The sequence below is a fragment of the Leptidea sinapis genome, chromosome 2 (genome assembly GCF_905404315.1).
Source record: "Leptidea sinapis chromosome 2, ilLepSina1.1, whole genome shotgun sequence".
NCBI classification, from domain to species: domain Eukaryota; kingdom Metazoa; phylum Arthropoda; class Insecta; order Lepidoptera; family Pieridae; genus Leptidea; species Leptidea sinapis.
In genome coordinates this window covers 9,840,833-9,863,780 of record NC_066266.1, presented here as the reverse complement: position 1 = coordinate 9,863,780, position 22,948 = coordinate 9,840,833, and the positions used below count along the sequence as shown (strand labels likewise).

The 22,948-nt window shown below is 33.8% G+C and overlaps 1 protein-coding gene across 4 annotated transcripts; it reads right to left on the bottom strand.

Moving 5' to 3' along the window:
• Positions 1-96: 96 nt before the first annotated feature.
• Positions 97-22,396, bottom strand: LOC126972028 (neuronal synaptobrevin). Of its 4 annotated transcripts, none has more exons than XR_007731031.1 (8): positions 22,047-22,396; positions 11,296-11,413; positions 10,609-10,687; positions 8,614-8,693; positions 8,035-8,086; positions 7,853-7,920; positions 5,341-5,368; positions 97-3,427 (listed from the first exon to the last, which is right to left on the bottom strand). XR_007731031.1 is itself a non-coding variant. In XM_050818609.1 (7 exons), coding segments are annotated over exons 1-6 (339 nt in total). In that variant the 5' UTR covers positions 22,049-22,396; the 3' UTR covers positions 97-3,427; positions 5,341-5,360. The 4 variants fall into 4 exon arrangements, 1 of the variants encoding a protein (XP_050674566.1); XR_007731035.1 differs by lacking the exon at positions 22,047-22,396 and adding an exon at positions 20,961-21,117; XR_007731036.1 differs by lacking the exon at positions 22,047-22,396 and adding an exon at positions 19,857-19,975.
• Between the last annotated feature and the right edge of the window lie 552 nt (positions 22,397-22,948).

Genomic DNA, 22,948 nt, shown 5'->3' with positions numbered 1-22,948 from the left:
GACCATTATGAATAAGGCGGTAAGTCTATTGTCCAGTCGCGCCCAACCCTAACCCTACTGTCCATGAGTTCCGGATTTTCAGAAATAAAACAGCAATGAAATTCATTTTATATTTATTGAAGCATTAATTAGGTACATCAAACATTACTATAGGTAAATACGATTTATTTCAGTACTATTAGTACATAACAATTTAAACATATAAGTGGTACGCCAGGGTAGGGTACCATATTTTATTTACGTTAAACATATTATAATGTGTTCGATTAATCAATAGTACATAGATTATAGGTATAATTTTCTTACACTACTTTTTCATACACAAACATTTAGATATTATACTTGTCACTTTTATCTAAGGGGTACGTAGGTTTAAATTAATAATTTATATCTTCAAATCTCTATGCATACTACATAATACAGCGATATAATATACCACTGTATATATTTATTAAAGTAAATAATAAGACAAATATGTATTTAATTTTTATATTAATTTAGTTGTAATATGAATAACTTATCATCTCAGATAAATCTGTTTGAATCCATAAGTCTTATTTGTTGAAGATTGTATAACTTGCTTTTCCTTTTATTAACTTTTTTTTAGTTTGTTAAGTTATTTTATTTTTTTTTCTTTTGTTTTAGTGTTAATGCATTTAGATTATAATGGAGCTGATATGTATGTACATATAAAAGCCCCTAAATACATAAAGAAAAAAAAATCATCTCAGATCGACAATAATGAATTACCAATAAATAAGAAAGAACTAAATTATTACCCAGGGCCTTCTCTTTGTAAATATTTAAGAAAAAAGCTTTCAAAATGACCATAAAAGCTTTATGATGTTCAATAACTAAATATTTGAAAATAATGTATCATCACTCCAAAGTTTCCATATGACAAATGAAAATCAATTGTTTTTTGAAAACTTACGCTTTTCCAATACTTTCATGGAATTATTGTTATTGGGTATTATACTCAAATCAAAAGATAGATTTTATTTTTCTGAAACTAGATTTAAATAACACATAAAATGATAAGAAAACTGATTAAATCCATCAAATAATAAAAAAAGCTATAAGGATTTTATCATTTCTTCTGAGTTTTGCCACAATAGTTAAATACAAATATTTGTTTTGCGAGATAAGGAAGATCCTCACTCCAAATGCCTATAATATATAACTTTCCTCCTTTGATTTTATTTTATTTACAGTATACAGCATTATTTTTATTTGTAATTGAAAATTGAGTCAAATACCCAATTACATAGTAGGTAAGTGCCTTATTCGAGAAACCTAAAATCATATGAATATTATGTTTAAAATTCTCTAAAACTTACTTACATAGGTAATATTTAAGTCAAGTTTATGACTCTGGTGTATTTTAATATACCTTACAGTGATACATTTCTTATTTATACAAAACATTAAATTAGTGTAAAGGATTTGTAAATTAATACTCAATTCAATTAAAGCGATTAAAAAATAAAATAGTATGTGATGTCTCGACTGTAAATAAAATGTATCTTCTTGTGATATTCATTCCTTGTAGTAGGTATTCATAGTTAGGTAGACTCTATTGATATGGTAATGTATCTTTATAATAAATTCTCTGACATTGATCTTAAGGATTTTTGGAAAAGCCAGCTTCCCTCATTAAAAGAATAAAAATTGTAAAGCAAGCGAATGACTGGATACGTTTCCGGCATATGCAGAAATTTATCATTAAAAATATTGAAATATTTTTCGAATTCACATTTAAATAAATTAGCACATATGGAATTTTTTCAATATAGTTACATCTATAAATTGTATTAACTTTGTAACTTTCTACAAAATATATGTCGATTACAGCGATCGTAGCTACTACAAAATCACTGGCTAGTAAGACGGTCACACATTTTATATAGTTGAAATTTGACACTCATATCTGAAACATTTAAGTACCTATTACCTTTAACTTATACAATTTATATGTCTAGATACTCTGTGACAGGCGACAGCTGCCGAAAATATAGCGGGAACGGTTAACCGCCATTTTCAGCAACGCACACACAATGATATTATAGTACTTCTAAATATCATTGCGCACACTCACTAAAACCAAGTAGAACGTCGCTTCCGCTTGTCATGCAACTAAAGTACCTAATAAACGGTGTGCTTAGAACCTAACAACCAGAAGCTTTATCTACGTATAAAGTATCTAAGACCTATCGAATCATTCTAACAGAAATATTATGTAATAGATAAATAGACAGTTAACATATATTTTTAAATGTATGTAAATATTGATGGGCGATCTAAAAGACCTGAGTAACACCTGTTATATTCTAATTAAAATACATTACATTTATCTAATTTAACACTCTTTATACTAAGTCTCCTATCGAGAAACAGTAATTAAAGTGCATAATAAATATGAAAGATAGATTGATGGTTTAATACAATAATTGTTGGAGGTTATTTATCTAATTACGTTTTTGCAACACGGCAATTTTAAGTGAGAAAAACTCGCGATTATTTATTTAAAATAATATGATAATATGCTATTATAGCTAAACACTATGCTACACACATAAAATATATTAAATTCACGTAAATTTATATATATGATCTAGTAAAATGCAGTAGCATACAAATATACCTTTAATTTAATGAACAACAACATTGAATACAAATTTCGTATGAATGCCTACAGTACGAAAACGCTAAACTAAGATAAAATTTAATTATTAATTAAGTGCTTTCTCTGTGTAAGGGTTAATATCTTTTTAGCAAAGGCTAGGTTAAAAAATATAGAACAACGAGGAGCAGTTAACAGTTGTCAAAAATACTAGAAAAATTAAACAAAGTTTGAGTGCTAAGTGTGAGATTTTTACCTATTCGATCGCATAAAAGTTAAGTGATTTGAATGGCGTCGAAAGAGCGCTATGATTCTTTCATCTACTGTCACTAGATGGCGCTCTTTCGACAAATTGTAGTTAACTGGAGTAAATAAATAATCTCACACTTGATACTCTGTTCGTTGGGACTTCAAAAAATTGGTCCGAATATTTACAAAATAAAAACTAATAAAAATATTTATACACTATATTAACACAATTCAAAAAGATATGGTTAGGTTTGATAAGCCCGGACTAAGCAAATAGCAACTTTTGCCCGCATTATACTAGGGTAAATATTATAAGAAAGAAAAATCTTCTAAAAATATTCTATTACGTATGGCAATTATCGTGATAGGATAAGATTAGTGTTCTCAAAACATTTCAAAGAGATACTATAAGGTTTAGTCTAAATAATATATCGATATTTTAGGTAAGTTCAATATAACATATGAAAACATTCAACAATAATAATATACCACATTTCAAACATATAAACTAATTTTTTTTTCATAGCTGCTGGTATCGAAAGCAGTTGAAATAATCTGAAAGAAAAAACATATATTTCATTGTTTAAATAGGTACATCGTATTATTACTACTCAAAATAATAATGCCAAATCAGAATAAAACTCCACACCATTAAAAAAAAAAGATAGACAACGTTAGTTCTTTATTAGACCAAAGAATATATAAAAGCTACACTACAAAATACCAACACATAGACAAACAAAGCTTGCCAGAGAGAAGAACCTCTTTTACTAAGATACAGCAAGATAGAAAAGGAACGCGACATTTTAATCGTTTTTTGTTACTGTAACCGATTTTGATTGAGAAGGCGTCAACAGTCAGCCACTTATTTTTTAGCTTGGAATAATCTACTTAGTGGTTGCGATATTAAACTAGCTAAACGCACATATTGACAAATCAGGTATCTGGTTTCCAAGTCGTCTATACGTTAGTATCTATGGTTAGATCTGAATAAAAGTCAGCAATAATAGACCTATTTTTTATTAAATCCAATATATCCTTTTACATACACTTTATATATGAATTTTAAATATTATGATTAATAACACAGAAAAATACAGCGAATATAATATTATAGTTTGTTTAGGTTAAAAAGCTACCTAAACAATAATTTGTTATTTTTGTAAAGTGATAAGCATCACTTCTGGGATTAATTACACAAATTAAATTTGAAAACAAAATATATGAACGATGCGGGACTCGAACCCGCGACCTCTCGCGATCCGTGCGAGCGCTCTTTCCTCTGTATACTTAACGGCTTAACGAGCTTATCAGGTCGGTATGGAATACCTACTTAAATTTTGTTTATTTTATCTATGTTTTTCTTTACTTAATCTTTTATTGTCGATAGATGACAAAGCCGCGTATAATGCACACGTACCAATTCAAACCTTAAATATTTATTCAGAGGCTTCATAACAAAACTAAAAATACAAATGAGCATACATACGAGTCACCTGCTGTGCTATTCACGTAATTTAAAAATCGTTGACGTTATGTTATCTATGTTAAAAGTTAACTACGATTTTTAGTCACTAGATGGCGCTGATTAAAACTATTAGGTTTGCATAGGAGGTGTGTTAAATTAGATCTTTTTAAATTTACATGTACTGAATCTTAGATAATTTATTCGTCTAGATAGAGTCTCATTATGTCAGGCATATCAACAGGCCGGGTTATTACTTTAGTGTGCACGACAGTTACGTCTTACACTCGTGAGACGTCAGTCACATTGAGTGTGCGTGCGCTGCTGAAATAGGGACTAACAGTGCACTGTTTTTTACGAAGTGTTCACAGCTTTTACAGTCTGTCTAGATGTATAAATTATCTAAGTATTGCATGTAACTTTTCGCATTGTGGTAAGGAAAAATTAAATGCCTTGTGCTTCCACGAGGCATAAAAATAATAAGGAAGTCTCAGGGTGTCGAAGAAGCACCTAAGGGCACCAGTGGAAGGCGCCTGTTTCTGCCGCGAAGCAATAATGTGTAAGCGTTATTGTGTTTCAGTCTGAAGGGCACCATAGCTAGTGAAATTACTGGTCAAATGAGACTTAACATCTTATGTCTCAAGGTGACGAGCGCAATTGTAGTGCTGCTCAGAATTTTGGGGTTTTTGGGCAGGGCGCCATAAGTAAAACAGCCAGTGGGAGGCTCCTTTGCAGAGGATGTCGGCTAGATTATGGGTACCACAACAGCGCCTTTTTCTGCCGTGAAGCAGTAATGTGTAAGCATTATTGTGATTCGGTCCGAAGGGCGCTGTATGCTAGTGAATTTACTGGGCAAATGAGACATAACATGTTTTGTCTCAAGGTGGCGAGCGCAATCGTAATGCTGCACTGAATTGCTCGGTTTTTGGGTAGGGCGTATCAAATACCATGATCTGAACGTCCTGCTCGTCTCATCCCTTATCATCATAAAAGTATAACTCACCTTGGTTCTGCAATTAACTTCTACAGACCTAAAAAATAAAACAATTATATTAGGCATTGCACATTACGTATACTTGGGTAAATTAAGGAATTAACTTAAGGGAACAATTTAAGTTTCAAATATTATGTTTTCTTGTGATAAATAATGTAATTTAATCACAAAGCATTAAGCACTTCACAAAGTTAAACGTTACTCTAATAATTAATATTAATTAAACGTTTTATTTTTTTAATCAGTTAACTTTATTCCTCCCAGCGATAATAGAGATAATGTTAATAAAGCAATTATATTAAAGCTTTGAAAGCGTTTTTAAATATTTGGATATAGATTTACAGGAAAGCAATAATAATTATTGTTGATGGTATTTTTTATAAGTAGAGAAAGAGAGAGAGAGAGAGTAAAATTATGCAACGGTACAAGAAACACACTTTAGACAAGAGAACACGATTGCAAAACAAAGCTCAGGTATTATATACTTAACTATACATTCATATGAAACAATGTGTTTTCAAACAATCGCGACTTTTCTGGTGGTAGTTAAGTGTGTAGATAATTTATATTTATTTTCTGTGTTCACTGTGTACTTCACAGCCATATTATCTCTAGACCTCGCTCGACCATGAAGCCTCCTTAGGCATAGATTTGTCCATTGACCATTCTTCCGATTGTGAGAAGTCGTTGGATAAGACTCTGTTCCTATTTCACCCCTATAGCCCAGTGGTTAGTGACCCTGCTTAGCTAGAAGTCCCGTTTTCGAATCCCGGTAGGTGCTATCATTTATATGATGAATATGAATGTTTGTTTCCGAGTCATGGATGCTTATTTGTATTTATGTATATTTAAGTAAGTATATTAAGGCTGCTTTTTCGATATTTGAGTCAAAATTAGGCGTATAAAATATATTTCAAGTGAGATTAATATATGTGAGAGATAAAAAGGTAACAGTTCACCAAATTTTGTGAAATATTTTTTTTTTGCAAAAGACAAAAATAAAATCAAAAAACTTGGTCTTTGAATTTTTCACATTTTGAGGTTATGTCAAAAAACTGTGAAAACAAAAGTTTTAGATATTTTCATTACTTTGCTATTTAACTTTCTTCCATAGGACTTGTAGTTTTACTGGAAATCAAGATACGCCGTTTTTTACCCTTAAACAGCCCCCCTTTTCCATTTCCCGACCTCAGATTGCCCGTAATTTATTTTTCATTCAATTTTGTTATTTTTTCTTCCTTTTTAAGTAGGTTTCATTCTACTTTTATTTTTTTTCATTTTCGATGGCTTCAGCAAAGGTCTACAACAGTACGGCCAGAGAAATAAACACTTTTAATACTTAACCCAGATTTTTTATTGATTTTTCAACATTATATTAATAATAACCTGCATCATAATATAACACAAACATCAATCTAGAATACGGAAAAAATTAATCGTTGTTTATGTATTAATAATAATATCCTAGTGATGCTTGTTTTGCACACCGTAACAAAACGACGATGTGACGTCATCGACGTCATGTCCAGAGATAATGTAACCGGGTAGTATGATATGCATAGTTAAGCTGGATTTTTTTTATACTAACGGCTAGAAGATGAAACAGAATACTAGGCAGTAGAACAGATAAAGCGAACATGTAGGCTTAAACATATTCTGAAACATTTAGTATTCTTAATTCAAAAATAGGAGAATATTGACATTATTACTTACAGGTGACAATATACTTTCGAGGTGATTTTGCATTTGTAGCCGTATTTGTATATTTACAGTAATACTAAACGTAAATAAATTTCCTTGTATAGTCAGAAAAATAGGTTCGTTACATTTTGAAGAAGAAAAAAAAGTATGTGTTACACACATAATAAAAAAAACTTAATAATAATTAGCTATATGAATAATGAACAGATGGGTTGGGCACGGGGAAGGGCGCTGGTGTGGGACGCTACTTGCGTCGACACTCTGCCTCCTTCTCATGTCCAAGTTACGTCAGTTGGTACTGGGGCTGCTGCTTCGACTGCCGTAGACAGCAAACGTCGCAAATATGTCGGTCTCAGTGAGTCATACATCTTTGTGCCGTTTGGTGTCGAGACACTTGGCCCGTGGGGCCCAGAGGCGCGGAGAATGTTCAAAATACTATCTTCGCGCCTCAATAAGGCTATTGGAAACCCAAGCGCTGCCAGCTATTTTGGTCAACGGATCAGCCTTGCTATCCAACGTGGAAATTCTGCCAGTATTTTTGGCATGATAGTTTTAATTTTATGTCATCATAGTTTTATAAATATAGTTATAAGATTTGTTTTGTTTGAATAAATATAGTTTATGCAAAAACGTCTCGAAAGTAATGTTCTTACCTGTAGGTACATTGCAAATGTACATTAAAAATATTTCTTGTCATAGTGACCAACAACTCCCATCTCCAAGCGTTTCAGACTATGTAAAAGATTTTGAAGACAATAACACAACAAAACCCACTTACCAAAAACACACAAGTACATATAGTATTAAAAAAACAACATACTATTAAAATATTACAATGTAACAGCTAAGTTAAACTTCGGTTACCGAAACTTGTTCACACAAAGTTGGCTGAAAATTCGAGAAAAAAATAATGATATGATTAGTCTAAGTACTCAATATCAAAATAAGAAATAGCGACAATACTCTAATGTGCAGAAGATGAAACAAAATATCTTTACTTACCGATAATTAGAGCCAAAATAATGATGCCGATGACTGCAGCAATTATCATCATCTAAATAAAAAAAAAAAAACAAATTAAAGAACCGTTATTACATGGACTTCAAGTTATTTTGATAAAATACTTTCTTAAAACATTTCCCAATATGCATGTTTTTATTAGTAAATTTTTAAATTAACTATTATTAGATAATAAATTATATATTTATCCTGAATGTGTATTCAATTAAAATAACAGGATTAATATTGCCTTTGAAATGTAAATATCATGTTTTTGTAAATCATAAAAAATATTGACGATGTTATTATAAAATACCCTAAGTGTATATGTATTTATGTATGTTTAAGTAAGTATATCGTATGTCTTGCAACCCATAGCATTGCATGCACAGGTTATACCTAATTTTTTAAAATGAAATTAGATTAAAAAAAAATACCGGCAACATACGTATTCTAACATTTTTATTGAACGCCTAAAAGTACTGTGTGTTTGGACGTACAGCTAATATCACATAGTCCATATTTATATCAGTTTCGGCGTTTCGTTACTTGATTGTTGCAAAATTAGTTAAAATTTATTACCTTTAGATTTTGCAACCAAAACTTGCTCTTCAGCTTTCCGGCTTGCTGTTCAAATTGTGAAGCTCCTTGCTGCAGAGCATCTGAAAACCAATGTTTCGCTCAATTCATTCAATGATTTGAAAATCTCGCTAAAGTAATAAACAGAACTATTATTACAGATATCGCGTGAGTTTAGTTGACAGTGCTGTGACCTTATTATAATTGCTGACGATAATCATGAGCGTATCGATAAATTTAAACAATGCTTCAAGTTTACTATTTTACACTAAGTTAAATAGATGAAAAATTAATAAAATATATTTTCAACATTTTAACCTAATAATTAAATATATCTCAAATTTTTGTTCTGCCTTTCTTAAACCTCCTTCCTCGCGTTGTATTTCTCTGAGGATTCAACTTTTTGACAATAGTTGGCTTGGCTACGTGCAGTGCGTCATGAAGTCCAGTATCCAGAGATGTGCGGATTTGGTCAGACCATCTTCTAGGGCTGCGACCTCTGGGGCTTCCATCTACCTTCCCAGTAACCATCAGTTGTTCGAGGTTGTGCCATCTTTTCTGACGATATGTTCAAGAACTCTAAGATTCTACGGAGGAAGATGGATGAGAGTCTGGTTTTTACACCTAGAGTGTGAAGGATGATTGATGCGGAATGCTGTCCAAGTCCAAGGGATTAGAAGCATCTTCTTATAGCAAATCAATCCGATCTCTGTCGGCCTGTTTAGTCTCCATGTCTCAGCCCCATAGCTGTAGATGGAAAATACAAAAGGTCTTTCTCAACACACATGTCGAAAACATTTAGTATTAATGCGATAACACGGTAATCGACAACTACGGCACATCACTACACTGCACGCGCGCGAGGCGATACGTGCGGACAGCGGGGAGAGATGCTCCCACCTTTTACCCAAGGCCCCGACTGCATTCAATTCGCGCGCAAACTAAGGTATCTAAAGACATTAAAATGTATGTATGTACAATTAATGAGATAAAAATATAATATTCAAATTTATTTTGATTTATGAAAGTGACAGATGTGAACCAATCAACTATTAAGGCGCAAACCTTGAATAATAACGTTGTGCATTTTTGAATATTTTGGAATGGTTCGGGAATAATTTCGTACGATTGGTTTATTTATCACTATAAAAGTACTAGCATTAATGTGTTTAAATAAAATATTAATATATTGCGCTATCCAATAATAATAATCTCAGACTATTAACTTTCATCCATAATTTCAACGACTGTCTTACGAATTTTCGATCAGGCCACGTGTCCTGACGCATGTTTAAAATTTTATACCCATCTCAAGAAAAGCGCTCAATGCCGCTAAATTTGTTTTCACTTCTAAAAAAAAACCGGAAATCTATAAAAACATCATTTATAAAAATCGTGTTTGTTGTATTAACCCCTTAAATATTCATTTTATTCTATCTTTTAGTTTTATGTTTGTTGTTACAGCGGCGATATCTGTGAAAATTTCAACTGTCTAACAATCACGGTCAAAATCAGTCAAAATCTTTGATATTAATAAGTGTCATTTTGACTGAACGTAGTGTTTAAATTCTCTTTGATTTTGACCTATGTGAATAAATGATTTCACTTTATTTCTTTCTATGTTTATCATGTTTATTGCTAAAAAAATAGCGTAAGTATGCCGTTCTTTTGCATTTTGCTCAATTATATCTTGTTGAATATATTTTCATTTTCAAATTAAAAAAAAAAAAAAACAAAATACTTAACCACTGATGATATGTGATCCCAGTGTCTTTCTTATTTCTTGTAGTATTATTTTTATAAAGTTTTATTACGCAACCTAAATTTTATTTTCAATTATTAAAAAAAAATAACAGAACATGTGGCACGTCAACGTCACACATTGTTTGAGACTCACTGGGGTACGGGTAGTATTAGTTGCCGAACTTTACGACTACGCCTGCGGTATCTAGTTGAAGCGCAGCGGAGACCAGTCCTTAACCTAGGAGTAAAACATACCGGCTCTATCGTCCAGTTCCGATAACTTCTGATCCCTCTCTAGCACTTTTTCCACATTCGTCTTCATAATATCCACCACCTGAAACAAACAATGCATACTCTTATTATGTAACTATCTGCTGCCCACGAAGTTGTCCAAGTGGACGCCATCTTTATACATATATATATGTATATATAAATCCAGTGTCCTGTTGTTTGTTTCCCGTGAACTGCTAAACTTATGAACGTATTTTAATGGGGATTACTTCATGGAGTGCAGTTTAGTACAACTTGAGAGATAGGATAGTTTTATTTGGAATTAGGACCCATAATTATTTTTTCCTATTATCGTGCGCATGTATGGTTCGATTTTGCGCATGTATGGTAAGGAATGTGGTGAGCGTGCGGGAATGTTTGAAAATAATTATAGTGGTCGAACTTTGCCCAACTTAATAGAAAAAATAGTATATGATACTCTTGCGCACGTAAGTCATCCTGCACTCGCTTCGATCGTGCCTGAACGATCTACTTTGCGGTTTGCGCACTTGTATCGTAATGTACTATTATTTCCAATATTTTGACACACATTTATTGACGCACGGTTTGACAGTTCTGCTGTGGAATAATTTCACTATAACAACAGGGAGCATATTTTACGAAATAATTCTTGTTGTTATGAAATATTATTGACAAATCCATAAAATTTACCTCGTCGACCTGCGCCTGCGTTTGCTGCAAACGCCTTTGAGCTGCAATCTGCTGCGGCGTCCTCGGTCCTCCCACCGGCATATCATCGCTGTTTGGTGCAAGGCCTCCCTCCGTCGACCTGTAGGTACATGGGAATATCAAAATCAAATGTTCTCTCAAACTTAATTTCAATATTTACGATCTAGTTATGTCGCCAGCTCCCTATATAATCACGGTGCGTTTATTGCCGGGAAACTCTGATGTCGCGGTATGCCTCAGATCGGCTTGATATTGGCGCTCGCCCAGCATTATATCAATACGTAGATATTATTTTAAGTGTATTAATAGATTGCTTTTAATTAGGATGATTTGAGTATCTGAAATCTATTGAAACAGGCTATAAGACCATGCAAAATATACCAGACAGATAAACAGACGCAGCGCAGGACTTTGTTTTATAATATGTAGTGACAGCAATATATGAAAAGTGATGCAACATATTTTATTCCCATTCCTACAACAATTCCTATCAATCTATCGTAGCTTCCAATATTGCTGCGGTCGTGTATAGTGTACCATCATCATCATCATCCGGAAGACGTCCACTGCTGTACAAAGGCCTCCCCCAAAGATTTGAATGACGATCGGTCCCGCGCTGCCCTCATCCAACGTATTCAGATCGTGGTCCAACTTGTAGGGGGCCTGCCAACATTGCGCCTTCTGGTACGTGGTCGCCATTCGAGGACTTTACTGCCGCAACGGCCATCTGTCCGTCGAACTGTACAGTGTATACAGGAATAATAATACTTTTGAATGCTTCATCTTCCATCTAGAGCGGGATCAATAAAAATATAATTACGTCTCATGTCTCATTCGCGAATGGCGTGGCCGGATTGTATGGATATGGATTGTGGCACGTTTTGCGTTGAACTACATAACTTTTCTCCCCATATATTTGGATTAAAATAATCATATCCTATAAACATTCAACCCAAAACCTTAAAAAACACACTACATTCCAGCAATGGACGCGCTCTGAGAAACCGGATCAAAAATGTCCCATTTAAGACGTACCTATTCGTCAAAATGTTACAGTCATAATGAGTCTTTTTTTTAATTATTATTATTTAATCTTAATACATATATTAATAAAGACATACTCGCAAAACCTGTATGGTTTATATGCGACCGGTAAAGTCGCATTACAATAATTATTTTTATTACATAAGTGGTAATATTAAAATATACTTCATAGGTATTCCTGGTTATTAGCTTATTTAATATAGTATTGTTTTTAGCTTAACTTTGATATTTTTTATTTCTAGATATATATCTATAAGATCATCAGGTAGTGTATTTAATATCTTAGATAATACATAGTTACAGGTTCTTTTACCATATTATAAGTTGTTATATTTAGGTAGACAAAACTTATTAAGGTAGGCTAGTTTCCTCGTATTTTGTTGTTATTAAATTCTACAACTAAAATAAATCTTATTTAAGAGTGTATGTGTGTAGAGCGGCATGATATTACAATAGGAAAATAGTTCTTAGTAGTTATTAGCGTAGAGATTATACATTCTAGAGCAACCTTATGACTTTAGTTCTGCGATGAGACATTGTCTAGAGCTTCTAATAAGTGCGTTATAAAACAGATCATAGTCACGTCTAGTCTTCCGAAATCGGCAGTGCCGCCGGGCACTAGATTTTTCAGAAACACCATAACCGATGCACCCTATTCTATCACCAAGCTCTGACTTTAATTTTTTTTTCAATATGGTTTATTTTGCATGATCTTATAGCTTGTTTCAATAGCTTTCAGATACATTCACTCCAATCATCCTAATTATAAGCAATGTATTAATACACGTAAAATAATTCGCATTGACAGAACGTTGCGTGAGCGCCAAAAGCCGATCTGAGGCCATACCGAGCGATGGCGCTATCAGTATCCCGGAACGAAAAGGCTAGAACAGCCACCCTTGTTATCAAAGTTGTACTCGTATTAATAACCACAATAATCCAAACAAGAATGAAGTGAAAACAACAAATTACGTACAAAAGGCCAATAAAAATAAAAGCACGCAATTTAACGACCTACAAGACATCTCTGGTATTTGGGTCTCCCAATAAAGGAGGCGCCGTTTTTCACTTTTATTTTGTTCAATGCTTCTGTGGGTTTCGTATAATTGTATAGAGCAAAACAAAAGCCTAAGGTTACAATAATTTGTGACTGATATTTCATTATTTCTGCCTGTTTCACCCGCTTATAATGCTTTTTAGGGTTTCCACAAAAGGATAAAACGGAACCCTTTTAGGATAAATTTATAGTCTGCTCCTCCGTTCGTCTGTCGATCTGTCACGATCCATTATCTCGGTAAGGTCAACAGTCTCTTAAAGCTGTGAAATTTATATATTAGCGTCAGCGCGCGCTAAGCATGCATGTTACAACGCTAGTAAGGAAGGTGTTCTACTGACTAGCGGCCGCACGCTAAATCTGCATGATACACCGCTAGCAGGGAAGATGTTCTACTTATTCGCGGCCGCGCGCTAAAACTGCCTGATACAACGCTAGTAGGGAAGACGTTATACTTACTAACGGCCGCGCGCTAAACCTGCACGATACCACGCTTGTAGGGAAGATGTTCTACTTACTAGCGGCCGTGCACTAAACCTGCACGATACGACGCTAGCAGGGAAGAAGTTCGACTCACTAGCGGCACTATGTGCTTCATGCTACATTCGCCCTTTCTCACTCTCTCTCAATCGGTCTCTCCCTCTTCTTGGACAAAAACGTCACACATTTTCGTATCACTTTATTGCGTTTCATCCGTCTCATTCGCGCAAAGAACATTTGCTTGAACTTTCACTGCAAAAACCTCTTCCTTTATCTTATTTATTACCTATGTACCTTATAATATATACGGAACAAAATTAATATTAATGGAATTAGTGACCAAGAGCGTGCATATCATATAGGCAATTAGGCAGTGCCTACCTCGCTATGAACCTAAATATAGCACTAGTGTTAAAGTTAATTTACTACCTACGTTAGGCAGTCTACAGATTGCAAGCAGCGTTTCATACAACTTATGTCGTAGTGTCGGACTAAAGCGTAACTACGACTTGTTAGATCTATAGTGCCTACCTTGCTGGAAAAACCAATGCACGTCCCTGCTAAATATAGCAATGATCAAAAAGGCGCATTTTGAGGCCCATAGCTATGTATTATCGAGTATTCCTCACGAAGACCCTGTTCTTTAATGATTTAGATACAAATGTATAATTTTCACACTTTTCCCTATACTTGTAGTATAAAACTGTATTACTTGCCAAATTTCATAGAAAAGAACCCAATAAAAATTGAGTGTTAAAATAGATACGTTTTTTGCGGCATTAACAACTGTACCATTTTCTTACGTTAAATTAGAAATTTGATTTTTTAACAGCTTTAAGAGACTGTAGACTAGAGTATATTTTATTTTACCTCCACGCGTTCCCGAGATAAAGGGTCTTGATAGACAGACGGTCCGAAACCCTAAAAAACAATCATAAAAATGGAGTAAAAATAAGAATTATTGAAACATTACCCCTTTCGTTATGTCATTAGGTAATGGGTGTTATTTATATGGTAAGCATAGTATCAGTATTTTTGTGAGCAAATAAATATAATCTGTGTGCAGAAATAACTAATTTATCAGCAACTCTTGGACAGCAACTCATTGCCAGCAAATATTTCAAAATCAATCAGCAATTTATGTCATTCTGGGTGGCTGTAATCATTTTTGTACAGCATATTTATTAATTATTATATTTGTTGCTATGAGTTGCTCCTGTTTAATAAAATTTTGGTAAACCCTCAGACGGTAAGCAATAAAGTTCATTTTAACGCCTAGAATTCGTTTCTGGCACTCGCTACCGCGGCACGCTACGCTCGGCTCGTGCGTTGTTTTAACTGTTCTAACATTAGGTTATGTTGCCAACCCACTTTTTATAAAAATAGTAGTTATTTTGCGGTCAGAAAATGATTATTATGAGCTGCCTATTTAATATTTAATTTTTGACCATTATTAAAAGTACCTGGACGACCGAGCTTTGCTCGGCTTTTTAAGAAACTACAAAATTTTAACAAAAAACAAACTAATAGAATATCTTGATTCTCGAACCGGGGTCTTCTACTTTCCGGTTCGCCCAGCTATTATAGTCTGGTATATAGTGGTGAAATTTACCATTGTATTCTAATATTATTGTAGCAGTTTCTCATTAAAACACGGATAAAATATTTTTTTTTTAAATTACTAAATACTAAATTTCATTAAAATCGTTGGAGCCGTTTCCGAGATTTAAATTATATATATAATAATAAATATAAACAAGAATTGCTCGTTTAAAGATATAAGATTATTTGCGGTACAAGGATGCTGCAATGAATCTGCCTGGTGTTTTTCAATGCAAACAAAATCTATATATGATAACAAAATTATTTCGATGCTGTTTTTTGGGGCTTATATAATTTTATAATTGCTAAAAATTTAATTACTTCTCTTTGTGAAATTACTTTTAAAGACAATTTTTTATAATGAATACATGTAAGATAGTTTTACATATTACTAAGCTTTTGCAATTAAAAGTAAGTTTTGTTGGGTGTAACAGACACTCGTTACCAACGCTAATGAGTTCAAGGTATTCAGTGTGATTCAGGCTTTAATTCTGTTTCAGAATTTTAATTAGTTGCCCTAATTTTATTTAATCTGATAACACACCACCCGTATGACACGTTTTTAAACGGCAATCAGGGAAACTACCTGTGTTTTAACAGTGGGAGGCTCCTTTGCACAGGATGCCTCCTAGATTGTATGTACCACAACGACGTCTAGTTATTGTGTTGCGGTCTGAAGGGCGCCGTAGCTAGTGAAATTACTAGGAGAATGAGACAACATCTTATGTCTCAAGGTGACGAGCGCAATTGTAGTGCCGCTGATAATTTTGGGGGTTGTCAGAATCCTGAGTGTGTAATTGTTAGGGCGGTTAAATTACCATCAGCTGAACGTCCTGCTCGTCTCGTCCCTTGTTGTCATAAAAAAAGAATAAGCAGATGGTAAAAGCACGAACATAAAACCTAGTTAGATCGGTTTTACACCAGCAAAATCCCCGCGCAGTAAATTTATTCCAAATCCAATTTAAAATATATGTATAATTACAGGAATTGCTCATTTACGTATATAAGAAAGATATTTTGATACCACGAGTGCTTTCCTAAATATTAAGGCTAATAATAATGCTATCCCAAGAAAAGGCTAAAATAGCGCGTAATTGTAATCATTTTTTGACGGTTTCTGTAAGATTATATTTTTACAAAAAATAATTATATATCTACAGAATATGATAAGAAAATTCATTTTTAAAGTGAAACTTTTATTACATCGTCTCAAACTTTTTCGTCTGTGTGTTGCATGGCGCGTGACGGTCGGGCGGCGCCTATATTTCGCTGCAGCTGACCGTGTAGTGTATAGACTATTACTCATTTGTGCCAGTGCTCCACGCTATATTGTTTGTTTTTATTATTTCCCATTATAATTCCAATTTACCAAGCATAAAATAAAGATTGATAAAGCGATTTTTATATCCTTAATGGAATATTATTCCAAAAATTTTTAGTTAAATGTCTATAATGTGAAAAAAAGTTTCACTTTTACCGTAAACCACACAATCTTTCTATTTATTTACATTTCAATTTTTTATAAATAGTGCGAAAAAAATCACCAAAATACCCCTAACTTTTACAGTTAATGTTAGTTAGCGTAAAAGGATAGATTTGTCTTACCCCTAGTAAGTTAAACTAAGCATAGATAGGTTATTGTAAACGGTCGATAAAGCATTGGACTATAACTATATTGGACACAACTATGGATAGATAAGATCTTGTCATTAAACAGTGACAGCAATGTATCCCTTACTAGAGATACGTTATTGAAAACGGCCGTAAGTACAGTTTCAATTAAGACAGGAAATCATTGAAGTGATAACGTCTTACGGGAAGGCAAACCGGTAAATTAATTTTTCCCTTTACCCCTTCTCTTCCCTCTACAAAGTAAGAAGATTTTGAATTAGTTGGCCGAAGTTAGTATATCTTTCTAAGCTAACAAAAGTAGATCTTTAAGATATTTAATGACAATAGGTATCCTTTTTTGGAAATAGGTTATTACTTTATTTCGAATTTTCTTGGAAACAACGCATTATTCGAAGACATAGCTTACAGTTTCTAGTTAACTATGTTCTGTTTAAAACACCAGTTAACAAGTGCTTACTAGTGTAATGAATTTATCATTATTTATTATTGTTTTACAAATTACTCGGTTAAATCAAGTTTATTTTTATTATTTATATTTAATTTATAATACTCTATTCGATAATTGTAATTCATACATGTTTTAATCGATGTTAGTAAGTGTAAAGTAAAGTTCGATTCGTAATGGCGTTATGTGGGTAGTCTATGAAAAACGAAAGGTATATTCGATTTTTTTGAAAAAGTGGGGGCATTCTTATCGACCGTCTAGTCGGAGACAGACGTTGAATATTAAGCTCTGTAATTGTTAATAATTGTGTAACAAGTATAAGTAATAAGCAAGAATAATAAAAATAATATAATTGTTGTCAAGAAGCAAGCAGTTTTATTATACACCAGTACCTACTTGATTGTGAGAATTCGTCACACTATTGTAGCATGAAACACGCAAACTTCTAGAATCAATATTAAAGTCAGACATGACGCGCCAGTTGAGGGAGTGACCTATACAAGTTGTTGCCAACTGTTCGATCTTTTAATCCTATTGTACTTTCCATAGACTTAGAATATATCAAATCAAATCAAATCAAAATCAGTTTATTGATGTAGGTCAAGGAAATGACACTTATAAATGTCATGTTTTCTTTTCTTTTTATATTTACCGCCCCGCAAAAGGTTGAGCTTTTATGAGTAGTGGCAAGAAACTATTTGTCTCTCTTTTAAATCAACATTTACAACTTCATCGTTTTACAAATAATTTCGACTAAACTATAATTTATATTAAAAGTGACGAAACGATTCGATTCGCAGGCGATATCGTAATCATGGCAGAGACCTAAATATAGCTTCCCAAAGAGTAGGTCTCAAAATGAACATGGACAAGACGAAGATCATGTCAAATGTCCATGTCGCACCTACGCCCATAACAATTGGGAACTGTACTCTTGAAATTGTCGATGAGTACGTCTACCTCGGACAAACAATCCAGATAGGCAGGTCCAATTTCGAGGAAGAGGTCGTCCATCTCGGATGGCTATGGTTCGGGAAGCTCCGTAAAATCTTCTCGTCCCAAATACCACAGTGTCTGAAGACGAAGGTTTTCAACCAGTGTGTGTTGCCAGTGATGACTTACGGTACGCAGACGTAGTCGCTAACTGGGCCTTATGAAAAAGCTCATGGTCTCTCAGAGGGCTATGCTTGGAGTTTCCCTGCGAGATCGAATCAGAAATGAGGAGATCCGTAGGAGAACCAAAGTTACCGACATAGTCAGAAACTGCTTCCGATTGCGAAACTGAACTGGCAGTGGGCAGGGCACATAGTTCGACGGACAGATGGCCGTTGGCCGATCAGGTCAAGATCGCTGGAATACATTCGATGAGGGCGGCGCAGGACCGATCGTCGTGGAAATCTTTGGGGGAGGCCTTTGTCCAGCAGTGGATGATGATGATGTCACATCCGTCATCTTAGATCTCGAAATGGGTGTCATCTTTGTAATTGACACTCCCGAAAATCTCGGAAATTAACCCCATATTGATTTTATTGAAAATCTCACATCCGCCATCTTGGATCTCGAAACGGGACACCCGATATTTGTAATTGACACTTCCGAAAATCTCAGAAATGATATATAAGGCGTAACGTTTATTTTAGAAAAAAACCTTTTATTTTAGAAAAATAAAGTAAGTTTGCAATGTCCAAGAACCTAAGGTCTGACTCTAAAAATAATTTATATGAAAAAACAACGTTGGCCGGGTCAGCTAGTATCATGTAATATAATAAAAAGCGTGTAAAAAAACGTCAAAATCATCATCCCATAAATCAAGACTGCCTTCTCTAGGCGGATGTCTATTTATGGCGGCCTATGGCATTAACTCTTTAGATTATGTCTTCACTATCAATATTAAAAAAATAAATTGTCGTTAAAATGAGTTCTTTTTTAATGCATCTCCTAGTATTAATATCATAAGGAATTTTATGATTTTATCACAGCACCGACGCCCTTCCTTTAGAACGTCTAAAACACTCTTTAAATTACGACGAAAAATATCTTACAAAAAATTATTGCAATTACAATAATAATTAAAAAATAAGTGGTATTTTGAGTGAAGGATCAGCCAGCATTTGATGTCAATATGTTGTAAAATAACACTTCAGCAGCATTAAATAATTCAATTTATTTACTTATTTAAGTGCAACAAAATTTAATAATTCTATTATATTTTCTAATTTAGGTACAACATTCATAAACAGTATTTTTATTAAATTCGCCATAGTTAATTATTATATACATACTTACATTTTCGTGTAGTTGAATCAGCAAGTGACAAGAATCCTAATTACTCTACTGCAGCCCAGTTAACTCACAAAAAAAAAAACAATCCTAAATGTCCATTCACTATAGAATATCAATTTGTGCTCCCGGCGTAACAGACACAGCACGATTGAACGTATTTTATGAATATTCGGGAAGCTCCGTAAATTCTTCTCGTCATAAATACCACAGTGTCAGAAGACGAAGGTTTTCAAACAGTGTGTGTGCTGCCAGTGATGACTTACGGTACGCAGACGTAGTTGCTAACTGGGCCTTATGAAAAACCTCATGGTCGCTCAGAGGGCTATATACTCGCAGTTTCCCTGCGAGATCGAATCAGAAATGAGGAGATCCGCAGAAGAACCAATGTTACCGACATAGTCCGAATGATTGCGAAACTGAACTGGCAGTGGGCAGGGCACATAGTTCGACGGACAGATGGCCGTTGGCCCCCACAAGATGGACCGACGATCAGGTCAAGATCGCCGGAATACGTTCGATGAGAGCAGCGTAGGACCGATCTTCGTGGAAATTTTTGGGGGAGGCCTTTGTCCAGCAGTGGACGTCTTCCGGCTCATGATGACGATGATGTCACATCCGCCATCTTGGATCTTAAAATGGGGGTCATCCTTGTAACCATATATATATATATATATATATATATATATATATATATATATATCTTGGTTACTAATAATATTAAAAAATAAATTGTTGTAAAATGAGTAGATTTTGGGTGCACCTCCTAGTATTAATATAATAAGCTTATGATGATTTTATTACTGCAACAATGCCCTTACTTCAGAACGTCTAAAACAGTCTTTAAATTTAGACGAAAAGTATGTTACAAAAAATGATTACAATTACAATAATAATTAAAAAATAAGTGGTATTTACAAGTGAAGGATCAGCCAGCATTTGATGTCAATATGTTGTTAAATAACACTTCAGCAGCATTAAATAATTCAATTTATTTACTTATTTAAGTGCAACAAAATTTAATAATTCTATAATATTTACTAATTTAGGTACAACATTCATGAACAGTATTTTTATTAAATTCGCCATAGTTATTAATTATATACTTACATTTTCGTGTAGTTGAATCAGCAAGTGACAAGAATCCTAATTACTCTACTGCAGCCCAGTTAACTCACAAAAAAAAACAATTCTAAATGTCCATTCACTATAGAATATCAATTTGTGCTCCCGGCGTTACGGACACAGCCCGATTGAACGTATTTTATGAATGTTCGGGAAGCTCCGTAAAATCTTCTCGTTCCAAATACCACAGTGTCTGAAGACGAAGGTTTTCAACCACTATGTGTGTTGCCAGTGTTGACTTACGGTACGCAGACGTAGTCGCTAACTGGGCCTTATGAAAAAGCTCATGGTCACTCAGAGGGCTATGCTCGGAGTTTCCCTGCGAGATCGAATGAGAAATGAAGAGATCCGTAGGAGAACCAAAGTTACCGACATAGTCCGAATGATTGCGCAACTGAACTGGCAGTGGGCAGGTCACATAGTCCGACGGACAGATGGCCGTTGGGCAGATCAGGTCAAGATCGCCGGAATACGTTCGATGAGAGCAGCCCAGGACCGATCGTCGTGGAAATTTTTGGGGGAGGCCTTTGTCCAGTAGTGGACGTCTTCCGGCTGATGATGATGATGATGTCACATCCGCCATCTTGGATCTCAAAATGGGTTTCATCTTTGTAACTATATATATATATATATATATATATATATATGTATTTATATCTTGGTTACTAATAATATTAAAAAATAAATTGTTGTAAAATGAGTAGATTTTGGGTGCACCGCACCTCCTAGTATTAATATAATAAGCTTATAATGATTTTATTACTGCAACAACGCCCTTACTTCAAAACGTCTAAAACAGTCTTTTAATTATGACGAAAAATATGTTACAAAAAAAATGATTACAATTACAATAATAATTAAAAAATAAGTGGTATTTACTAGTGAAGGATCAGCCAGCATTTGATGTCAATATTTTGTAATATAACACTTCAGCAGCATTTAATAATTCAATTTATTTACTAATTTAAGTGCAACAAAATTTAATAATTCAATAATATTTACTAATTTAGGTACAACATTCATAAAAAGTATTTTTATTAAATTCGCCATAGTTATTAATTATATACTTACATTTTTGTGTAGTTGAATCAGCAAGTGACAAGAATCCTAATTACTCTACTGCAGCCCAGTTAACTCACAAAAAAAAAAAACAATTCTAAATGTCCATTCACTATAGAATATCAATTTGTGCTCCCGGCGTTACGGACGCAGCCCGATTGAACGTATTTTATGAATGACGAGATTTCTCGCCAGGAATATTAGCGAATTATATATTTCTAAATCAAAATAACCCTTTGCGTAACTGGAACTTTAACTTCAAGTGCTAATTCAATATATTTAGTGAAATTAGACACTGAGCGATATAAAACGTGCGATATTTGAGAATATTTCAACTGAAGAGAAAACCTTCCGTTACGGGGTTTTCCGTTTTGTATGCGAGAGGGCGCAAATGTACTCTCATTGGTAGTTACGAATGGTCTAAAAATACCACGCTTTCTGACACCTCCAATTTGTAGCTTATTCAAACATGCTAAAGTTCATTTTCGATTGATGTGAGGGAGTGGGTTAGCGCATGTGTGAAAGTTAAAACTTGAGTGTGTGCGTAGAAGAGCTTTGCGCATGCGTGGTTTAAGTTTCGTCGGAGGCAAAAATCAATTCTGTGAATGTGGGTGTTACGTAATGTTAGAGACAAGTTGCTTCAGTAATTTTGTCATATTTGATGAGGGTTACTATAATTCAGAATATCTAACGAATATCTGTTAGATTTTATTAAGAAAAGCCTATCTAACCTATAATGAATGAATAATTCTTTGAAAATAAATTTTATCGCAAAAATAAATAGCGATAGATGTTTCATGACTATGTATTCAAAGTAGTAAAGTTTTTTTTAAATTAAATTTATATTTCTCTGTCTTAAGAGGATTTCAAAGGCACAATAAAAATAATATTTCATTCCATATAGAGCGTAAAAT

What these genes read in the sequence shown, in the direction of transcription:
- LOC126972028 (XM_050818609.1), bottom strand. An exon ending in GGAACTGGACGATAGAGCCG is followed by an intron (nt 8,694 to 10,608) that starts GTATGTTTTACT and finishes ATTGGTTTTCAG; the next exon opens with ATGCTCTGCAGCAAGGAGCT. An exon ending in TTTGGTTGCAAAATCTAAAG is followed by an intron (nt 8,087 to 8,613) that starts GTAATAAATTTT and finishes TTTTTTATTTAG; the next exon opens with ATGATGATAATTGCTGCAGT.